Source organism: Simochromis diagramma, unplaced genomic scaffold (genome assembly GCF_900408965.1).
Source record: "Simochromis diagramma unplaced genomic scaffold, fSimDia1.1 OVJJ01000131.1, whole genome shotgun sequence".
Taxonomy (NCBI): Eukaryota; Metazoa; Chordata; class Actinopteri; order Cichliformes; family Cichlidae; genus Simochromis; species Simochromis diagramma.
Genome location: NW_024387200.1, coordinates 2,944,172 through 2,960,016, shown reverse-complemented (window position 1 = coordinate 2,960,016; position 15,845 = coordinate 2,944,172). Strand labels below are relative to the sequence as shown.

Below are 15,845 nucleotides of genomic sequence, written 5' to 3'. Positions count from 1 at the left end.
CCACAACCCAGTTGGGTCATTTGAGCCATTTCAACAGCAGACCCATGTCAATAACATTACTACAGAGTGTAGCGTAAGTACAGCAGTGTGGTTCAAGTCCTTATGAATTCTCCTTTATATCAATGCATAACATGATGAATGATTAGGAAAAGACATGCAAGGTAATTTTGGGGGGCTGTTATGGACCGTCTAGGGGTGGCCAGACCATAAGATAAGGGTGATCCATCCCCGTCCGACCCCAAGAAGCACATCACACAATTAGTACAGTTTGATGGTGACTTATTTACAATGAGTGGATTTAAAACAGGGAAAGGAGCAGACTATAACTTTAGGGTGGACCTAACAGCAGAACAGCAAACAAAAAGGAGCCTATCTCAAGGATAAATCAAACTTGCCTACTCAAAAGAATTAAACCAAACGACAGCAACTTACCTCCCTAACTAACAAAAACGTAAGAAAACTGTAATTAAACAAAAAGGCAGTCCTACATGCTCCTGTGTAAAACAAACATCACTAGACAGGTAACAAAGTCTGTGGGTTGGGATGGGCCGAGGACGAATGGCTGGCCGTCCATGGCGGTGTCATCAAATACGTTGCCAGTCCGCAGGAACTGACATTAAGACAGTCGTAACAGGGGCTGTTTGACTATAGTCTTGATGTTTGTTTTTTTCATTATCCTTTTGCATAAAACATCTGACCTATTATTTATATATTTATTATTAGTAGTATTATTATTATTACTATAGTTCTGTTATCATAATGAATATCTTAAAAAAACAAACACTATCAGCAGCATTTGTTTGTTATGATGACTGACACCTGTGTGTGTATGTATCTCAGTAATAAAGTCCTTTTTTAACTGCACTGTGTGGTAGTTTTGGTTTGTTTCACTAGGGGTTATGTACTGAACTATTTATTAAAGGTCGTCTACAGAGCAAATAAGCATACAATGTCAAAGTACATTTGTAAAATGGATGCAGACTATAGAGCATAGCCTATTAAGTATTTTTCAGGAACCATGTGTGAGGTATTCATTAATTAGGACTAAGCAGCAACGTTTCTGGTTTGTTGTGTTTCTGTAATTACTTAGGATTTTATGCATACCTTCTTGTTAAGCATTGCCAATTATTTTACCAGGAAATGTCAGTGTCTTGCAGAAAGTTAACAGCCCTTCCTCCTTGTTAGACATTTGAGCCAACTTTGTCTCAGATGTTGTTATAAAATATTGACAAGATGTCATGCAGCATTTTCACTGATGCTGAGTTATACTGTGCTTGTCATTCTGACTGGCCATGTAGAAATGATCTTGTGATTATGGTGCAATGTCAGGAAATAGAGTCTATTGTCTATTCTTGGAAGTCTTCTTTCTGCACTTTTCTCTATTTCCACTTTATTAAGTAATATTTGTATGGAAGAAGAAAACAATTTAAACACCACAGCCAACTCATCGGCCTTCAAACTAATTAAGCCTATAAACAGCTAACTTAATTTTACCGTTTCCGGTTCGCCAACTTTTGGCTGACCCAGGCAATTAAAATTGTGTAAATGTTAGGTGTCAGGTGTTACGACAAACTGCATGTAAGGATTTTACAAAGATAAAAAAAATTAAAAACTCTTCCTACTTTCTCATTCAGAATGACTTTTTTTACTATTTATAATTTACAATATAGTTTTGCACACTTACCCCGAAGTTTCCTCTTAATTTTAACATTATCTTAAAATTGAGGATATGATTAGAGATGTTGAAGTTAATGTGCATTGGCCTAGTTATCTATTTTGTGCACTGTGAGCCACTAATCTCTCAGTTTGCTTTCAAAAGATAAAAACAAACCAAAACATAATACTCTTGGATGGCTCAAAGCCACCATACTGTCACTTTATCTATTGGCATACAAATCCTGATTAGAGCTTAAGTGACGCCTAGAATGCGGCAACAATCCAATCTAGCCTTTGTTCTACAGAAAAACAAAACTTTTCAAAGTCACACCCCTGAAAATTGATGTTCTGTATGTATTTAAACAAAACCTGTCACAGTGTAAGTAGTCATTATTTGAAAAACCCTGGGCTGTTGTGTTCCAAGCCAATGGCCACAGCCAAGACACAAACTTAGGTCCAAAATGGTAAAAACAAGAGCCCAAAGAAGCCAGTTATGTATGCCACACATCACATCTTGCATAATACAATGTCAACATTCATTATATAAAGTAAATTAGTCTATGCTGATGTTATTACATTCTTGTGTGCTTTTGATGTAGAGAGAACTGTTGCTGTGCTTAGAGCTTTGCTGACCTAGAACTTGGGTAGAATTTTTCACTTCTTAATGTGTCCTCTGAATCTACTCATACTAACCAGAAAAACTCCACTACCCTATAAGAAGGGATTTATTGGCAAATGTATACTCAACGGCACATCTTACATCAAAAGTAGACTTGATTCTTAATTAAACTGATAGAACACAGCAACAGTGACACCTCTGCGGTGCTCTGCCTCAGTAAAACTGAACAGCCACTAAAGTTTCTTCTGAGTAATGATTAATGCATCCAATTTCTGTGATCTGTATTGAGCGTAGCATCATGGGTAATTAAATGATGGTCTACAGAGCACCGACTGCTCTCATAAAATGACAAGGCCATAATTATCATGAAGCTTGGTTACCCTCTGACTCAAATACTAATTGCGCATCAATAACCAAGCAGAATATGTCACCAAATTAAAACCTCAAACAACTCAAGCTGTACAAACAGTTCAAAGCTATAGCATTTCCGTCAAGGACATCAAAAATAAGCATGACTTCACATACTTTATATTCACATATTTAGCAATTTCACAAGCATATTTGGTAAGATTCAAATTCAACAAATACAATCTGAGTTAAACATATTTACATGGTCAAAAATCAGAATTGCACAGAGTTGTCTAATGTAATAGATAGTGCTCCAACATGCTAGGAGGTATCTTTGTTGTAAGAGGTCCAGTCTGTCAGACAGACCAGAAAAACAGATATCAATGCCAGATTCAGGGGGCTTTCAGCCTCTTGAGACCAGATTTAGCTTGCTTTCTAGACACCCCAATATGGATAAGGGCATGCTGTAGATCAGTCAAGATGGAGAAACAAGACAGAAAGTGCCCACATCAACAAGCCACAAACAACGAGAAAGAGCCTCAACAATTCCACTATAACAGAGACCCAGATTTAAACGTTCACTTCTCCACCAGCATGGCATCAGTACTCAGCCTATTAACCATAGAAACAGAACCACAATCACAGGAAGGGAAGAAAACTATTAATAGGTAGGACACTATAACGGAGATACACTTCAGTGATAAAGCCAAGAAAATGCCTAATCAACCTTTTAAGACTAATAGGATGAAATTATTGTTGATATTATTGTATTTGCTTTACAGTTACAAAGCTCATCATCAAAAAGATTGATCAAGAATTAAAAACTATAACAATTACTTATGAGACTGAGCAGACAGATGGTTAAGAGATCTGGGATTGATCTGAATTAAGTTAAGAGTTGGATTTAAAATCAAGATTTGGACATGAATTGACCAAAATTGGGGAAACTTTCAGCCTGAGTATAGAACACATACTGTGGGCAAAAATATAACTTCTCCTAGTGAATATAATAACAAAGATGAAGAAGAGAGATGTGCTTTGATGAGGCAGTTATACTTCTTCATGACACATAAACTTGTATTGTTTTAAAAATGTCAGTGCAACCTCAAAAACAAACATACAGTACTGAGAAGCACATATACGGTAGATATACCTATATAGTTTACTTTGCTAACATTTATATCAAGCATGTTATTCTTATGATTCCCGTTCTCCTTGAAAATAAATAGAGCAATAAAAAAAGATGCCCAGCCCAGTCTTGTAGACATTTTAGGAAGTCCTTCTGGAGCAGTAAAGGTGCCCATATGATGGATATTAGAGCTCTACAGACAGTGGGAAAACAAAATGAGAAATGCTTATGGATGTAGAGGTGCAGAACAGAAGGAGTGAATGGAGTGAAGGTGGATAAAATCCTGCAAGAGCAGAATGCTGAAAAACACTAGTAGGAAAAAGAAAAACTAGTGACCTATGTAAATAGTCCATCAGTAAAAAAAAAACAAATAAAAACTTCAAAATATAGATTAAAACAAGAGATGTGCTTAAAAAAGACAGCACAGGCAGCTATGATGATGGACACTAACCAAAGAACCAGATAAAGAAACCCTCAATAATCTTTACTAAATCTTTTGTTCTTTTCAGTACACTGGTTTGTAAAGAAGCTCTCCAGAGGCAAGTCTCCGTTTCAGCTCTTTCCAAAGCAGTTCCCTCTCCTTCTGGGCCCCCTTCATGAAGCCTCGGTTCTCCTGTGCTCTCCGAGACAGGTAGGGCATTACCTCATTCACTGGTCCATAGGGAACATACTTATAGACAGGGAAGCCTGCCTGGCCTGGAGTGAAACAAAAGAAAATGGGATTGATAAATGTAGACAAAAACTATTTCAATATTATGAAATTCCTTTTCATAAAATATCATTTTGACTGACTAGTTTAAATGACAGGAGAGTATACTTTTTACAGATTATATTGGACAAACTCTATAGAACCACAGCATGAGCATCATCTTGATTGGTTTCTCTCACTGAATGTTTGCTACGATCTGTGTAATCAGACAAGACTGCAGTATTTGCACTGACATCCTCAGTTTACAGCATTTCTATTTGAAGATTTCCTCTCGTCTGTCAGTTAGGCTCGCACACTGTGAAACTGCTTTTCCAGGGCTTAACTCTTTAGCTCTGACGAAATAAATGTTGTTTTAACTAATCCATCCAAAACATTATAACATGATACAATAAACTCTGTCCTGACAAGCACATCCTGAGTAACAGCTTATCTGAAAACTGAATTATAAAAACTAACTAAGGTACATTTGGTGCAGTAAGTGATGGACAAATAATATGGGTCTCAGCTCCAGTCTGCTTTATTTTATGAAACAACTTCTTTATTGTTCCAGGATTCAAAAGCAGTGCTGGCAGCTCCATCCCTCAAAAAAGCAACAAAGAAACACATGCCTGTCTGTTTACATCAATACTGGTCAAGGCCATGTCAGCTTCAGCCTCACATTGACAGACAACTGCCTGCCGCCACTATGTCTAGCTTTGACTGACAAACAAAGCGCTGAGATCCAGCAGAGGCACTTCGTTAAGAGGACTGTTCAATACTGAGGTGTCTTGGCTCATATGTCATGCAGACTGGCTTCTGCATGTGCACTCCTTGGGGCCTGTGAGGTACGTTTGTGCAACTTAAAGGTCTTATGACAGAGTTGAAAGCATCACAGGGTGTATGGCCTGTCTGGCTGGCACTGTCAAAATTATTCTTACTATTTATGACAAGACAGATTGGTACCTAGACATTGCATGGTTGTGTATTTCTGCTTCTGTACTTTTCTTACCCAGTGGGAAGCTGATTTGATCACACATGCCCAGTAGCTGACCAAAGTATACCTTGTTTTCTGTGGGAATGAGACCCAGCTCATTCATTCTGATTGAGAGAAGATAAAAATATAAGCATGTTTATACAGATGCAATTTTGTATGAAAGAATTATAGTTTTAAGTTTCAAGTTACTGGATACAGCATAAAATTTGCCTTGTTAAGGTGTGTTTCACTGTGTCTTCATTGTGGGAAGCCACCATTACATTCGCTTTTCTGTTGAGTGCAATCTCATCCAACACATAGTCCAAACACCTTGCACAAATACATGACACACAACAGGGACAATTTAGGTAGTCATAATAATGGGTTTGTTTGTCTTTCAAGTAGGAATTAGTAACTTCTTTTATATTGTTCACTATAAAATATGCATTTTTATTCTATTGTGCTTACACTGTTTCATGGCACATTGAAATAAATCAATTTCATCAGCAGATCACATTTATTGTAAGGTGTGGGACTACTTTTACAAACCTATACTCCATAAAAAATCTCTATAAACATCAAGTACTCACAGTATGTAAACAGAAATCTGGCCCTGTTCATTTGTTTCTCTGTTAGTAAGGCTATATTAATACACATATTCATAATCACCATCTGCATGTTCTGAATCCACCTCATGTTATACTGTATCCAATTAAGCATCCTGAGTTTTTTCTTCATTGATTACATTATTCCATCAAAATCTTCTCAAACTCTTGAGACGAAAGCTTGTTGCCATAAGAACAAGACTGCAGTAACTCCAAATAAAAGACTGTGTCCTCTGTGGTGTTAACCGGTGCCTAAAAGGTTGACAGTTTAATTCTGTTATTTAAAAAAAAAAAAAAAAACCTACAGTAAGCAGACTGTTCCTCTCTGAATATGAAAAATGAGAGCTTGGCTAACAGCAATCAAACTCTACATGTGTAGATTTATGCAGAACAAACAGACTGACAAGCCTTGGCTCTTACCTGTGGTACATCCTATTGGTTGACTCATAGTCAGGGTTAATAGGGTCTTCATATCCAATCTCTTTGGCCCTTTCTCGCTCCTGATACATGTAGGCCCCACGCACCATCTTGGCAGCAAAGTGCCAACCCTCACGTCGAGACAATTCTACATCCATAGTTACATTGTCATAGGCCTCCTGCAGAACAAAAAGGAGGAGCACCAATTCATGAAAATCAAGTCCTCTAAGTTTAGGTACCAGTTTTAAAACGTGTTTTATATACAGAGATGACCGCATTTCCATGTTTATTACAAGTAGAAATGTGCAATGATATACCTGCTTTATTTTTACAGAAGGATTAGTCAACTTAATCTGGGTTACCTGTCCTATCTACCTTTACATAATAAATAAAATGACGTGTAAAAAAACAAAAAAAGAACTATGGAAGACAAACTCTGTAAAACAAAACAACTGTCCAATGTGGAGATGATGTATAGCACCACAGCATATCAGCACAATGGCAGGGCCGAGGGTGATGATTTGGGCTTGGTTTGCAGCCACAGGACCTGGACACCTTGTATTCTACGTATGCGGAAGGATTTTAGATATGAGCTCATTAGTTAGCTTGGATGCAAAGGACAAAAGAAAATATTTTATAAGAATCAAGGTATTAACCTCTCAATCAACTCGAGACCTGTGCCTAAACAAATGCCCACTAGTGAACCAAAGCAACAACCGCATAGTGAAATGTTTAAAAATTCCTCCAAATGATTTGAGAGACTGCAGAAGTCATACAGAAAATAATGACTTCAAGTTTTTCCTGTAGGCGGTTCTATAAACTATTGAACTATGAGGAGTATTTGGTTTTTCACAGGATTGCACATAGCTCTGTGAAAATTTTCTTTTTCATGACTGTAAATGCCAGCAACATAAAAAATAAAACACTCACAATAAACCTTGTAGTTATGTTGTAACCAACAGATAATATTCTAAAAATACAACTATTATGAACCTATTATGAACCTATGCACTTTTGATATCATAATGATAATAATAATGCTGAGAAAAAGCACACAAAAAATAAATCACCATATTTCCACCACTATTGTTTTCTCGTCTTTGTCGCGTCACTCTTTCGAGCCCAGCTTGGCTGACTAATAGAAATCTGTTTACATGCTGGCATTTGGACCTGTCACAGCATGTTTTCTTCGATAAAAATTACAACGGCTGTGTCAATGGATCTCATTAATAAAGAGAGGAATCTCCATCTGTTTTGGTTTTATTTGTTTGGGGTTTTTTTAGCTATTTTCAACAACTGTTCATTGGATCTATTTCAAACACACTGAATATATTACTAACCTAAAGAAGCACATTGTCAAAACTTGAGGTTTCTTGTGAGCTGAGAACATGGATTTAATCACTCAGTGACAATAACAATCCTCCCATTCACCACAGAAACATTTTGAATAAGCAAGACATTAGTAGAAGTTTGCAGCTTTGAAGATCTGTTTTTGTGCCCGCTGTAGGCCCCGACCTTTAGGTAGCATTGATAGGTGTTGAAAATGACAGGCTTTTCTCCGTTGTAGGTCCTCTGCATCTCCAGTGTTAGTCTGCTAATGGCTGGCTGGAAATAGGTTTGCTCTGCATCCACCATCAAACGAACACCACTCTCTAGGGCATGCTGAAACATGAAAGATCTCATTAATTTGGTGTAATATCATCTAATATCCTAGAGTTTCATTAAAATAGTTTTCAAGGTTGAATTAATGAACATTTTTTTATTAAATAAATGAAACAAAAGAATCAGTGATTCTTAACACTGTGACATTAAAACACAGTAATAATAATAATCCCTGTAATTTTTTTTAATTATTATTATAATTATTCCAGTGCAGCTTTTACAGACTATAGTAGCTATATACTTATGGGAATTATATCGTATTTGCAAGATTTACAAATCTCATTTAACCGATACACATAAAAACATCTTACTAATCGCATATAGTTGATCTATAGGTGTTTATTCATAGTAGTTAAACAGCAAATTGCCTCTAAGTGTGGGCATGTTCATGTATGGTAATCAGTCCTTGTGGCTGGTATGTAATTACCTTCGCCAAGACATCTACACGCTGTAACATCCGCTTCATTTGTTGATCCTCCTCTACAGTGAACTTCCCCAGCAGAGGCTCCAGCTTACCTAGCTATGAAAACAACCCAGGAGAGAATCCACTGTGAGATACTAATAAACCAAATATCACACAGCATGACACCTATTAGTCTTCCCACTTTATGGCTTCTTCTTAACCCAGGGCTAAGTCATTCACCCTAGAAATTCCAATGACTGATGCAGAAAATCTGCAGTTAAAGGTTGCAGACTTTTACGTAAATAAAACTCCAAATGGCTGTTTACTATTTGCAGTGTAATTGAGCTGATTGTGTTCAAGGTCCGGTTATAGTAAAATAACTTCAGATAAGAACATTTAAACTGCAAAAAGCCCTTTATTTTCACTATAGCAGCCAGAGAGCAAATGACCATTTAGTAATGAAATCCTTATTTTAAATGTCATCACAATTAATTACTAATTTTGCTTCAGTTTTTCCAGTTGCTTCTGAAATGAACATATTACAACAGGGAACAAAAATAACTGGATCAATAACAACAGCCTATGGCAGCTACAGTACATTTGAATGAATTGCTTAGAAGTCAGAATTAGCTCAGCAGGCGCAGCTGACACTTAAAACTCTCCTGCCTGCTACAACCTGAAAGCATGCCAAACTTGGAGCAGTATTATCTAAGTCAATTGTAGTCTCCAAGGAGTAATGGTAGAAATATATTTTAAAAGTGTTTCTTAATTTTGAAAACTGTTTTCTTTAATCTATTGTATCCCAACAAAAAAATCTCTCTCTTTTTCAGGATTCTATGCTACTGACCTCTACATTTGGAACAACAAGCAGATCCGATATCTTTGTTCTGTCATCTATTAGGCTGTTCCAGTCAAGCATGTCAATGCATCTGTCAGGAAAAAGGATGGAAAGTATTACAGGAACAGGGTTTTGGTGAAACTATTACCAGTATCTTTTTGTTACCAGAATATTTTTTGTTTTGTTTTGTTTTTTTGTCTTACAGGCCACTTTGTGGATAATTATGTTTTTAAAGTCAAAGACATATTTATAGCTACCCCCTTTTTATTATTAATCATTACTTTTATTACTTGCCGAATTTTGTCAGGTTAGCAGAAAGGAAAGTGATGATTATTTCTTCCATTTTTTTAGAAGTAGTAACATATATTAAAGGGATCGTATTTTATAGTATTAAACATTGTATAAAATAAATTATCAAATGCATGAACTAAGAATATCTTCTTTAGTTTAATTTACTTTTTGAAATTAATATTAGTTTAAAATTTCCATACAATTTTTTTTCATGAATTACTTCTTCTGCAAAACTGCTTCACAACTAATGAAATATTTCTCTGTGTCAACACGTCTTTTATAACTATTTGAGAAGTCCAGTCTCGCTTACCCTGTCGAGTCCTCTTTCCTTCCTGTAAACCAGCCATAGAAGTCACCATTTGCACCCAGTTTGGTCATGAACTCCTATGAGAATACAGAGATTTAAAGTTCTGCACAACACACACTAAAAACATGTCTTGCATTATCCCAGTTGTGCATTTATGGAAATGTAAAACCTATCTGACATGTTTAGCACATATTACACAAGTACCACCATAATTCATCAATGCGAAAAACATGGAAAAAGAAAAAAGATACTACCTGCAGTTGTGTAAGCTCCAGCCTCTGCTCTAAGGCCTCCAAGCCATCTTTACCCTGCTGTGACGCTAGGAAGGTGAAAAACCGCCGCCATTTCACCAGCACCTCTGAGAACTGGAGCTTTTGTAGAAAGAAAGTAGTGTCATTCAGCAAAACTAAAAGCTTACACTGACTTTTTCATCGCTCTTTAGTGCCTACCAGAAACTGAGGTCGTCCTAGTGCAGTCATTTTGATGGCAGAAAAACCATCCATTGAACTCCCACCTACAAGTGGCACATAACGTTAAAATAAATGAAATGACAAATAGCTAAAGATAACAGTGTGATGGTACGATAGAATGATGTCGGGTGTCATAGACTACAACTTCAATACAAACACATACAAGTGTGGCTTCTCCTGTGTTTGCCTACCAGACGCTTTGATGCATTTGATAAAGGTTTCCATATGTTGGTCACATTTGGCCTCGTCAGCATAGAAATATGTGCGGGCTCCGGTCACTCCCCCACGGCGGTCGCTGAATTGTTTGTGCGCTTGATATTTTCTCTCTCTGTGGTCCTTGCCTGTGAGTGAAAAACACATTTGCATATCATTACTTTTGATTACATCTCACAGTACAGTTTGTCCACAAATGAGGGGGAAAAAAATAAGGCAGCTTACCTATGTTCTCTTTCTCTGCAGCAGACACACATGAGCTAAAACAGAAGTTATATGAAAGGATAAAAGATCATGGTCATGAATTTAGGCAACTTCAAAAATGTGAAAACTTGCACTATTTTCTGTGAACATTGTGGTCTTGTGGCAGTGGCATGCTCGAGGCTGCAACTGTGTTTACTGATGCTTTGCTGAATTGCTGCTGCTCACCCTCTGCAGAGGGGAGTTGCAGCATCGCTCCACACTTGACCTATTCCCCCCTCATCATAAGGCACAGGGGAGCTCATGTAACCAAACAGATGACTAAACAGTAAGCATCCTGGACATCAGAGACATCAAGAGGCTTCAAAGCCAGGAAAACTAAAGGGAGCCATATTCTTTTAACTTTGCTTGCTTTTGACAGGGACTCTTTTTAAAAGCAAAATCTACAATGGAGTCCATCTGACTAGTCTAAAAGTGTACTATTTTAAATGTTGTGTTTTTCTTTTGTCCTTCCCTTGCATGATAGTGTTTTATATACAATCTGCTTATGCTTAAAAATAAGAGAGATTTACTATTTCCTAGAAATTTTTTTGCTATCGTTCAGATACTATTGATTGATTTTCAGCCCTAAAAAATAAGACGCCAAATCTCCAAAAATTAAATTGAATTAAACAGCTTCAGTGGACAGTGTCAAATAACATTTGTGTTACGCTCTCTGTGTCACATTTGGGATATATTTTATCGCCAGCACAAAACACTGGCACCCAGCTGCTTTAAAAAGCATGCAAGCCTTCAAAAGCGTGCATTTGTCAAATCTAAAGTGTAAAACTGGGAATGTATTTTTAGTATAGATGGTCTACACATCCAAAGGCTGTCACTGTAAATATCATGCGTTCAACATCAAGCTAGGATTTGCTTCTGTTCCTTATACAGTATCTTCCTTCTTTTGGAAGAAACTGACTAATGTTGTTGCTATCTTGACATATGACTGGAGAGCTTGTCAAACCTGCTGTCTCAGATCAAGCTGGCTTAATGTGCCTTGTCCTACAGTCTCAATGTTTGAAGGTGTATGTTTGGCAAACAATATCTTTCTAGGCTCAGATTTGATACCTCGCTTGATGTTTCTAAGCAGGCATCCCCCAACAAAAAGGATATCAAAGCTGTGCCATGACATCTTGTTACTAGTGATGAGGTCTAAAAAATATATGCGGTTAAAATAAAAGGGAGTTTATAGCAAAGAGCTTACCTAGAAGTTTTATCACTTTTCAGAATGTCATAGGATGACAAAAAATTATGCCTGGCTCAAGATGTTATCACTGTCAGCTGTCACTCTATGTCAACAGACTTAACCATAAGATACCTGACTAGAGGTAGCCCCATTTATTCATCACATCTGAGCTTTATAAAACTAGAGAAATTCTGAGAGTTAGAAAAGGTCAGTCTTTTTTCCTCAATATTAACTTTTTTGCTAAGTATATCTGACAAGTACATTTGTCATTTTTACTTTAAAGAAAAAGGAATCAAAATATTCCCTTTTCTCTACTGATTTGTCTCTGGAACATCTCCAAAGGGGACCAAAATGGCACTCATGCATTACTCATAATGCATGAATGCCCAAAGCTGAAACTAAAGTAAAAGTCCTGCTATTGCCCACAGAGATACTGCTTGCAAAAAGTTTGCACTGTTGTCCAAGTTTACATCATCTCACAGATCACTTAGGAATCCCGTCACACGAGCTGCACGAGGCAATACCTAGCAAGTGAGAAATTCTCTTCAGCCAGCCAATTCCACACTAGAAAGCCACAAGTATGCCAGCAATTCATGGTGTAAAGAAGATCGACCTCCTGGCTAAAATAAAAACACATCTATATTTGGTATTAAACTACAAGAAAATGCAAAAAATGTGCTTTTGCTTTGTGTTGTTTTGTTTTTTTAATCTGTAATATGTGTAATACAGACAAGCATAGCCTGAATTCAATGTGTCTTTGACAGTAATTGCATGCAATTTTGGGCCTGAACCAATTGTGAAATTCTAGGTCAATACTGATATGTAAATAAAAAAGGGTATAGATGATTTTTTTTTGTATTCCCCATTTTGTGCAACAGGGGAAAAAATCATTATCAAGAAATAAATTTTTTGAGTTATTTGCTCCTTCACCACATTATAGCTGTTCTCACAAATGAATTCCAGGTTAAGTTAAGTCAGGGCACTGTCCACAATTGCCCTGCATCCTGTACAGCATAACAGGAGATAATACCAATCAGAAGTGTTCATAAAACTGAAATTACTCACTTTGGTTTAGGTGAGAGCTGCTGCATGGGTAAGCAATTGTCTGTTCTATTCTCAGATGGGTGCATTAGACATTACACCGACATTTTACCAGGGCGCTGGCAGGGTAAAAACTGTTAAATGTGCAATTCAGCTGCGTCAACCACTTGTTTTCTCACATACAGCTCCACTGGGTTGTTTTGATAAACGTTCAGGGCTGCAGTACAGGTGTGAAAACAAACAAATTGGGGACAAGGGATCCAAGAAATCAAGACTAGAACATTATTAGGACACAGCAAATATCAGCCACTGCAATAGTTGAAGGTCATTTAAAATTAATAAGCTGATGGCAGTCGGCAAAGCAAATACTGCCTAATATATTGGTACATCACTGTGTAATACCTTTGACCTTATCCAACCAGATGTGGTTGGATAAGGTCAAAGGTATTACACATTACAAAGGTGAGGTGTGGGGGGGCTGGAGCCTATTCCAGCTGACATTGGGCAGGAAGCAAAGAACAGTCTGGACAGGGCACCAGTCTATTACCCATGCTAACACATTCCAAACCTTCAACCAATTTAGAATTACACATTCATCTCTGGTGCATGTCCTTGGACAGTGGAAATAAAAACCTGAGCCCAAAGATGTGCACGTTAGGCAACAAGCATGTCAAAACCCAAAACCTTCCTTCTGTGAGGCAACAATGGTTATCACTGTAACGGGGTTGAGTCTATTGTATTATTAAGTAAAGCAATAGAATTTTCATACTCCATTTCTTTCCGCTCCGCTTCCTCCTGACTGATGTCTTCCTCAACACTATAGTCCAGGACAGAGCCGACGCCGAAGGAGTGGTTCTTCTGAATCAGTGGCTTGATGTCATTGTGGTCCTCACCAGCCACAAACTGACCATAAAATGTCATCTTCATGAACTGGTCAAAGGTTTTCTGGCCTAGAATCTTCTTAGCCAGATCCATTACCTGGGCAAAAAGGGAAGGACATTACATACATTACATTTCTGATTAGTAATTCTAATATGTTTTGGGCTTTCATCATGTCTTTTACATCGTCCCCATTGATTATGTAAATATGTGTGCCATGCTGGATGTGTTTTAATGCACTCTACTCCCATGTATATAACACATTTGCTTAAAAGTCTTAGATGAATGGAAACTGCCTTGTGCCCTGATAGATTTATACAGCAGCCTGTATGCTAACAGTACACTACAATAACAGGACAGCTGAGGTTATGTAACATGGACTGGATAGTTGAAAAACAGGTTGCAACTTGAGAGGTGTGCATTGCATTTAAGGCTGGAGCGGAAACTGTTAGGCCCGTCTTCATATGAGAACATATATAGCCTACAGTACATTACTTTACATACAGCCTATGGTTCAGATTTGATCAGCTGACAGAACTTTTGTTTACCTTCAACGCTACTTATGGCTGACATAAATGGGAATATTCCCATATTGTTTGAAAAGAAATTGTCAACATCACTGTCAATGCTATATCTATTAGTAAAAAATAACATAGTAGCAATTAAATTGTATTATATAGTATATAATATAATATTGTATTATACTATACAATTTATCGTCCAGTGAGTTGCTTACACCTGTTTTCTTTGATTGTGACATCTCATTTGCTTGTTATGCGAACATTTCACATAGAATTCAGTATTTATGCTCAACTTTATTTTTAAAAAACTGTAATTAGAAAGTGATCTGAACACCTAAAGGCACATTAACAAACAGACTTCATGTTAAATTGCCGGGCTGCGCGGTGAGATAGCGCCTCATTACCTCTTTGTTCTTATCAACCAGGAAGTCATATGAACAAAGTTTGAAAACCACCAAACTTCTGAGCAGCTCTAATGAGTCTTTGCTCTTGTAAGCCTCCCGGGTCTGCTCAAAGTCTACGGAGATCTCATTAGCAGCGGCGGCGGCGGTGCCTTCTCTCCTTCTCCCTCCTCTCCCAGACAGTCCGGGACACTCTGACCCGCCGCGGCTTCTGACACCGTCATGCTCCGTCTGGGCCGTCGAACTGGAGGTCACGGTGCAACGTAATGCTCGGTTTAAGACTAACCGTTTAAAGTGGATGTCCGCCCTCGCCCGTTTGAGGGCTGGCACGGTTTTGACGTAAGACATCAGCGGATAGCTGGCCCGGGTATCAGCGCTGAGGTGAAGCTAGCACACCAATAGTGTTTGCTAGTTGCGCGTGCCCAACTGTAAACAAACTCGGGCCGGAACGGGCACACTATCATCACTTGGTTGGTGGTTTGAGACGGTGACGCACTCACGGCTTCCTTCCCGAAGTTTCCCGCATCCCGTTTTTTTTTCTTTTTTTTTGTGAGCACGTTGCGTTGTTGTGGGTATTTTTTTAATTGGCAACGCTGTCAACTTCCGCAGAAAACACGAATTACCATGACGTGTAGAGGTACAAAAAAAAATGCTTGTATTACATTCCACTTCACATTAGGTATTTTCCTAATAAACATTTTGTTTACTGTGTTAGACTCATGGATTAAATGGCAATTTCTTAGGATATAACTTAAAACATTAAAATAAGCTATATTGGTATTTCTTCAGCTTCTGTAGTTGAATTTGCCATCACTTTGGTATAGCTACATATATCGCTTCGGCCTCCTTCCTCTGCTTGTTCTCAACTACTACGTCCGGTATCTGGAAGTCCCACAGGTCATTCTTATCCAACCTTGGGGGCGTATCCCATTTTGACCTCGGGACTTTCAAGGCC

General features: G+C 37.8%; 1 protein-coding gene across 5 annotated transcripts; it reads right to left on the bottom strand.

Annotated features, from left to right (window-relative positions):
* Positions 1 to 1,841: 1,841 nt before the first annotated feature.
* prodhb (proline dehydrogenase (oxidase) 1b) lies at positions 1,842 to 15,590 on the bottom strand. Of its 5 annotated transcripts, none has more exons than XM_040050658.1 (14): positions 14,894 to 15,580; positions 13,859 to 14,067; positions 10,845 to 10,879; positions 10,598 to 10,747; positions 10,386 to 10,450; positions 10,191 to 10,307; positions 9,940 to 10,013; positions 9,348 to 9,429; positions 8,525 to 8,617; positions 7,951 to 8,097; positions 6,439 to 6,614; positions 5,645 to 5,743; positions 5,450 to 5,538; positions 1,842 to 4,448 (listed from the first exon to the last, which is right to left on the bottom strand). In XM_040050658.1, the coding sequence occupies exons 1-14, from the start codon at positions 15,236 to 15,238 to the stop codon at positions 4,258 to 4,260; spliced, it is 1,872 nt and encodes a 623-aa protein (XP_039906592.1). In that variant the 5' UTR covers positions 15,239 to 15,580; the 3' UTR covers positions 1,842 to 4,257. The 5 variants fall into 5 exon arrangements, 4 of the variants coding, with proteins under 4 accessions (XP_039906592.1, XP_039906594.1, XP_039906593.1 ...); XM_040050660.1 differs by having other exon boundaries at positions 15,177 to 15,576; XM_040050659.1 differs by lacking the exon at positions 5,645 to 5,743 and having other exon boundaries at positions 14,894 to 15,584.
* Positions 15,591 to 15,845: the final 255 nt, after the last annotated feature.